The following is a 7,934-nucleotide window of genomic DNA, read 5'->3' as shown; positions in this document are numbered from 1 at the left end:
AGACTGAGAATAATGACGCAGTATATGCAAAGGGAGTTGATACACATCTCATGAAGCAGTTCATGACGCCGCAGTTCAACTACTGAAGGATGTAGGTGGCAGTGACTACAATTGCCACTTAATCTAAGACAGGGAAAGAGAGATGGTATTTCAGTCTTCGATGTATACGGAAGTTAAAAGAAAAAAAAAAAACTAACAGTAGAGCTGAGTATCAAAGGAAGCGCGAGAGGAAGGGAGAGAGAATAAATAGTACGCAGACTGAACCCACACATGTGAGGAGTACTAACACCTGCAGACACATTTGTACGACGTCGCGGACAGAATTAGCAAATACGACATAATATAACCTTGGAAAAGAACGCTGAACCTTCGTGTGACAGTATTGATCAAACGCTGAAGAGGAGTTTTTCCTAATGGACGTGTTACTCAACTGATTATGTAATTTGTATTTTCACAAAACATGGACGCATGCGCAGACACAGACTTCCTTGACGATCTTTCGACAATTTCTCGGAGTTAATAAAATTAATTCCTTGAAGATGCAGTTGACGAATGTTAATCAAGAAAACTTTACCCGTTACTGTAAACACTAACATCCAGCTCAAATTTCTAAAAAAAAAAAAAAAAAAAAAAAAAAAAAAAAAAAAAAAAAAAAAAAAGTTATATTTCATTAATCACAATCCATCAGTTTCACATTGATTTTAAGAATAAATTTTCATGCGCTGACATTTTATTCCTTGTTTTTCTCCCACTGGATTTCCCCTCCTTTATTCATTGTCACCCGCTTCGCTATAATCATACATAGTACATGATACATTTGGGCCAAAATAATAAGGTTGTAAGTTGGAACATTTTATGTAAATGTTCATACTCTGAGCAACAGAACAGTGAGACTGAAATACCAGTCAGTTCACTGAACGAGTAGTAATTCATCAATGACAAACGCATTAAGCATTCTTGCCTAATATTTCTCCTTAAGTTTCCCACCTCAAAAAAAGGACATTTATTTACATCGTGCGTTAGAGTCCTTCAAACGGACTTGACTCGTCTTTCAAAATGTGACCTTCGGGCATCCTTTCCCATCCTCATGGCCTTCAAGGATGGAATGTCAAATGAAGCATAATTTGGGGGCTTCAAAACCCATTGTAATCGTCCGGTTATCTCTTGTCATCTCAGGGAAAATCATAATAATAATGATGATGATAATGATAATAATAATAATAACATCGTCGGTTTCCTTTAGAGTCGTGTGCCGCTTAGTCTCGTCTTCGCGAATTTTTCAGTTTTTTCAGATACTTAACCCTTAAACGCCGACTGGACGTATTTTACGTCGAGATAAATTGTCTGTCGGGTGCCGACTGGACGTATTTTACGTCGACATACAAAAGTTTTTTTTTAAATTCGCGGAAAAATACTTATAGGCCTACCAGCCTAAAACTTTTGAATCACGCGCCTTGGGGAATGCTGGGAGTCCACGGATCAAGGCCTTGTTTTGTTTTGAAGTGTGACCCAGGTGCGCATGCGCGATATCCCTTCTTCTCGCTCCAGCCAGCATCAGTAGCGCACCATCCGAGAGCGATCTTTCGTGAAAAGCGTGTTTTTCTGGACTTGTGCGAGACTTTGAGCATTTGTATTGCTACAAGACATTCCTAGATATGTCTCAACGACGTGTGAACCGTCGGAAGGGATCGTGTAAGGCGAGTTTTGGACATGGATGCTGGCGAGGGGCCAAGCACCCAGCATGCCGCGCCTCAAGGCCGTTCTGTGCGGCCACGTGTGGCTGAAAGTGTTTCGGGAACACATCGTTTGCCTTTGGTTACCCCAAGGAAGCATGTGGGCGTCCTTAGGGGCATTCGTAGGCATTTGGGAGGCCTCCAACCAAGGGACATAGACGAATATCTTTCGGAGCTTGATCGGGAACATGTCGCAAGTCCTCATTTTGATGGCGGATGGTCATCGAGTGATGAGGACATCAGTCCCGATGAAAGTGAGGATGAATATTTGCCCCCAATGTCCGTTCGAGGCTCACATCCCGAAAGTGAGCTCGAATTCAGTGCATACGAGGGGGAATCTGAGGGGGAGGGGGAGGGGGAGGGTGGGGATACGGGCTCAAGTTTTATCGCAGAGGACGATACAGAAAGTGAGGGCCTAAGTGATGGGTGATGGGCCAACAGGGGGGGGTAGTGTGGCATCGTGCCTGCACCCGCGCACGGGCACGTAGAAGGTCGGCTCGTCGCGCCAGCCAAGGTGAAGGTCGGTTGTCGGAGAGTGACGAGGGTGGACGGAGGACCCCACCCCTCCTAACATGCACCCCTTCACGGCAACCCCTGGGATGACCGTACCAGTACCCTGACTGTTTTTGGGATTCATCCAGCTTTTCCTGACGCGGGAATTGCTGGAATACCTGGTACACGAGACGGTGGACTACGCTCGGTACTGCCGGTATGAGCTGAAGACGACCTTGTCGTATTACTGGCGGGGTTGCAAACCTCATTGACATGGCACATTTTTTGGGGCTCCACATTTATTTTGGTTTGACACCTGCTATCGACGTCAGGCAATATTGGAAGAGAAGTTATTTTTTATGTATGCCGAATGTGCCTGGCGTTATGTCCCGTGATAATTTCCTGGCGATGGACAGGTACTTCAACGCCTTCAAACGAAGGGCCATACCCCGGAATAACAGTGATCGCCTCATTTTAGTGCGTACAGTGTTGGATTATATCCGTGAGCGGTGTAGTAATCTCGTGATTCCTGGAAAGAACCTGTCTTTGGATGAGGGGATGATGCCTTACAAAGGACGTCTTAGTATAAAATGTATAACCCAAGAAGCCAAAGAAATATGGTGTGAAATTCTTTCTCATTACCGAGGCCAACACTGGATACGTTGTGGACTTTTCAGTGTATACCGGGGTATTCTCCACACTGCGTGACACTGTATTCAACCTTGTGGGACGTTTCCGTAACCAGGGATATCACCTGTTTATGGATAATTATTATAACTCGGTATCCCTGGCCCAGGAACTGTATGAAGCAGGTGTTCACGTCAGTGGTACCCTTCGGTTGGTGCATGGGGCCCCGAATGTCCTCAAGAGGTTCGCTAGTCATCCGCAACACCTGGCAAGAGGAGAGACAGAGTGGCGGCGGAAGGGCGCTGTCTTCGTCATCTGTTGGAAGGGTGTCCGACTCGTCCCCATGATTACGACGAGTCATGAACCCATCCAAGAAGAGATCGTACAGCGGAAGAAGACACGTCGACAGGGCCGAGTTGTGTTTGAGGAGTTTCGTACCGAGCGGCCTACTGTCATTGGGCACTACAACAGGCACATGGGAGGAGTTGATCTCTTTGATCAGCTCATCCAGTACTATCCCTTCGCCAGGAGAACCAGAAGGTGGACACAGAAGCTCCTCAAATACATCCTTCAGTTGGCCCTCCAAAATGCCTACATACTGTACTGTGGGTACCGCGGTGACAATCTTCTTCCGAGGTTGACCCACGTACAGTTCCTAGAGGTAGCCGGGAATGCCCTCATCAACTTCGATCCCGATGAGTGGCCTTCCATAACTGACCCCCCACCCCTACCCCGAGCTGCAGATCTGCCCCTAGAGGAAAGGGCAGATAGGAGGGCCAACTTCGCTCGACCTGCCGCCGCCCCGCTGCCGCCGTCCCTGCTGACGACGCCCCTGCTGACGACGCCCCTGCTGACGACGCCCCTGCTGACATCGCCCCTGCTGCCCGCTGCCGCCTGCCCCTGCTGACGACGCCCCTGCTGCCGCGCCCCTGCTGACCCCGCCGCCCCTGCTGATGACGCCCCTCTTGCTGCCGGCCCCGCCATCACCGCTTCTCGTCGGGTAGTGGACCCTGCGTGTCGGCTGCAGCCAGGGGAACACATACATGAGGCCTTAGAAGGGCGAAGGCAGAAACGGTGCCGGTGTGCCATATGAATGACAGAAGGAGAGACACCGGTTCTTCTGTCGTCTCTGCAAAGTTGCTCTTTGCAGGATAGGGGAGTGTGACCGAAAGTATCACACTAAGGTCATGTATTGGAGCGCGCCCCCTAAACCGACAGCGGAGGGCGCACGGGGCCGCCGGGTCCATCAGCAGTAAGGGCGCGCGTCTCCCTCCTCCACCTGTACCTCGTCATGTCGAGTGGAAAAAAATGCAAGACTCTTCAATGGAGGGAGGGAGAAAACAAGAATAGAACGAAGAGTCAGGATTACGAGTGAGTATTCTGCATTTATTTTATATTTATTTTTTTTTTATATTTATTACAATTTTTTATATATAATCTGAATGTGTGCATGATAAAATAATCATAAGACATTTCATTGTATGCGAAAAAGAGAAGTGTCACCTGCATTCCTTTTATTTATGTATTGGTACCAGAATCGAAGAATGTAATATATATATTTTACGTATAAAAAAAATTATATATATATATATATATATATATATATATATATATATATAATATATATATATATATATATATATATATATATATATATACGTATATAGTATTATTTATAATATATATATATATATATATATATATATATATATATATATATATATATATATATATATATTATAAATATTTTTTTGGGGGGGTAAGCAAATTACTTACAGTCTAGTAATATTCAATCATTTATCTTCATTTTAAAACATATTGCAAGTCTCTAGAACAATATCTCGATTTATGGTGAATATTTGAAAAAAATATTTTTATTCCGTCCGCGCGCCGATTCTCGGCCGAAAATCTCGGAACGCGTAGTCACATTCTCCTAATATTTGTGCCTTTTCATATTACGCTTATTTTATAGTTTTATATATGGAAATGTGCGCAAAAACATGCACAATATAACAAAAAATATTGGAAGGCTGTAGCATTTATCATTTTTGAAATATTTGCATATAAAGTACGATAAGTACGAAAAAAAAAACTACGATCGGTCAACTTTGACTCAACCGAAAAGGTACAAAAAACGCATTTTTATATAAACATAAAAATTTACAGTCTAGTAATATTCAATCATTTATCTTAATTTTTAAAACATATTGCAAGTCTCTAGAACCAATATCTCGATTTATGGTGAATTTTTGAAAAAAATATTTTTTTCCCCTCCGCGCGACGATTTTCGGCCGAAAATCTCGGAAACGCGTAGGTCACATTCTCCTAATATTTGTGCCTTTTCATATTACGCTTTTTTTAAAGGTTTATATATGGAAATGTGCGCAAAAACATGCACAATATAACAAAAAATATTGGAAGGTTGTAGCATTTATCATTTTTGAAATATTTGCATATAAAGTACGATAAGTACGAAAAAACTACGATCGGTCTACTTTGACTCAACCGAAAAGGTAAAAAAACGCATTTATAACATAAAAATCTTACAGTCTAGTAATATTCAATTATTTATCTTCATTTTAAAACATATTGCAAGTCTCTAGAACAATATCTCGACTTATGGTGAATTTATGAAAAAAATATTTTTTTCCCCTCCGCGCGAACGATTTTCGGCCGAAAATCTCGGAACCGCGTAGGTCACATTCTCCTAATATTTGAGCCTTTTCTTTTATTATTACGCTTTTTTTAAAGGTTTATATATGGAAATGTGTGCAAAAACATGCACAATATAACAAAAAATATTGGAAGGTTGTAGCATTTATCATTTTTGAAATATTTGCATATAAAGTACGATAAGTACGAAAAAAAACTACGATCGGTCAACTTTGACTCAACCGAAAAGGTCAAAAAACGCATATATAACATAAAAATCTTACAGTCTCGTAATATTAAAATCATTTATCTTCATTTTAAAACATATTGCAAGTCTCTAGAACAATATCTCGATTTATGGTGAATATTTGAAAAAAAATATTTTATTCCGTCCTTCCGCGCCGCCGATTCCTGGCCGAAAATCTCGGTAAACGCGTAGGTCACATTCTCCTAATATTTGTTGCCTTTTCATATTACGCTTTTTTTTAAAGTTTTATATATGAAAATGTGCGCCAAAAAACATGCACAATATAACAAAAATTATTGGAAGTTGTAGCATTTATCATTTTGAAATATTTGCATATAAAGTACGATAAGTACGAAAAAAACTACGATCGGTCAACTTTGACTCAACCGAAAAGGTCAAAAAACGCTTTATAACATAGAAATCTTACAGTCTAGTAATATTCGATCATTTATCTTCATTTTAAAACATATTGCAAGTCTCTAGAACAATATCTCGATTTATGGTGAATATTTGAAAAAAATATTTTTATTCCGTCCGCGCGCCGATTCTCGGCCGAAAATCTCGGAAACGCGTAGGTCACATTCTCCTAATATTTGTGCCTTTTCATATTACGCTTTTTTTAAAGGTTTATATATGAAAATGTGCGCAAAAACATGCACAATATAACAAAAATTATTGGAAGGTTGTAGCATTTATCATTTTTGAAATATTTGCATATAAAGTACGATAAGTACGAAAAAAACTACGATCGGTCAACTTTGACTCAACCGAAAAGGTCGAAAAACGCATTATAACATAAAAATCTTACAGCCTAGTAATATTCAATCATTTATCTTCATTTTAAAAACATATTGCAAGTCTCTAGAACAATATCTCGATTTATGGTGAATATTTGAAAAAAATATTTTTATTCCGTCCGCGCGCCGATTCTCGGCCGAAAATCTCGGAAACGCGTAGGTCACATTCTCCTAATATTTGAGCCTTTTCATATTACGCTTTTTTTAAAGTTTTATATATGAAAATGTGCGCAAAAACATGCACAATATAACAAAAATTATTGGAAGGTTGTAGCATTTCTCATTTTTTTTATATTTGCATATAAAAAAAACTTTTAACAAAAATTCGACATTCGGTCAACTTTAACTCGTTTGAAATGGTAAAAAACTGCATTTGTAAGCTAAAACTCTTACAGTATCGTAATATTCAATCATTTTCCTTCATTTTGAAACAAATTGCAAGTCTCTATAACAATATTTCGATTTATGGTGAATTTTTTAAATTATTTTTTTACATCCGCGCGCTACGAATTCATGCATCATTTTGTGATAATATTTTCTCTGTGTTGCTTTTATCGTTTTACAATGTGTTATATATCAAAATGATCGCAATTTAGTGCACATTACAACGAAAAAAAAGTAACTTGTTACCTCTAACCGTTTGGCGCACAGCTGCGATTTGAATTTAATACAATTATAATGAAATTTCGTTTTTGCGCTATCATATATCGCATTATTTATATATGATAATGATAATTTTTTTCATTTCTGATGGTTGCATACTAAACTTCAAGCAATGAGAAAAAAGGAGCCAAAAATGAACTCTTAATCTTGAAAACTACGCGCTCACTCTCAAACCCCTCCGGCATACGGGAGTCATTTTTTTATTTACCGCTCCGGCGTTTAAGGGTTAACTCATCCCTTCATAAATTAGAAGCGCCATTGATACAGGTTAGGTGGCAACGTTTGCTCCACCGGTCCTATACCTCTCTCTCTCTCTCTCTCTCTCTCTCTCTCTTTGTGAGTTTTAAATGAACATTATTTAATACGGCATCTTACTTAAATTTGAAGAAAGTTCCTCTTAATATATATATATATTTATATTTCTACGACGAATATTTAATCATTCTCATAATTTTCTTAAAATTTTAATAAAATACTGGTCATTCCTATGTAAAATGCAAGACGGTCTTGTAATATTATAACAAAATTATAATATAGAATAATTCTATCGGTTTCTTCATTCTAAGCTTTCAGGTCGAAGCGGTTTTACCACCCAGCTCGAAGGTTTTAAAAATGATTTGGTAATGTGAATCAGGATGAAAGATCGACAATGGAAGCAACCGAAGATTATCCTGGGTATTACTCAAGGAGGGTACCAATTCCCCATTGCCTCAAGTTACTTTT

General features: G+C 39.7%; 1 protein-coding gene across 1 annotated transcript in view; it reads right to left on the bottom strand.

The window, feature by feature from the left end:
• The window catches only part of LOC135195883 (unconventional myosin-VI-like), a 19,543-nt gene extending 15,707 nt beyond the window's left edge, over positions 1-3,836 (bottom strand). Inside the window, exon 1 of the mRNA XM_064222392.1 lies at positions 3,678-3,836. Coding sequence (XP_064078462.1) covers positions 3,678-3,836 — 159 coding nt within the window. The remainder of the gene's footprint in view (positions 1-3,677) is intronic.
• Between the last annotated feature and the right edge of the window lie 4,098 nt (positions 3,837-7,934).

This window comes from Macrobrachium nipponense, chromosome 17 (genome assembly GCF_015104395.2).
Source record: "Macrobrachium nipponense isolate FS-2020 chromosome 17, ASM1510439v2, whole genome shotgun sequence".
Taxonomy (NCBI): Eukaryota; Metazoa; Arthropoda; class Malacostraca; order Decapoda; family Palaemonidae; genus Macrobrachium; species Macrobrachium nipponense.
This window is presented reverse-complemented; position numbering and strand designations above follow the sequence as displayed.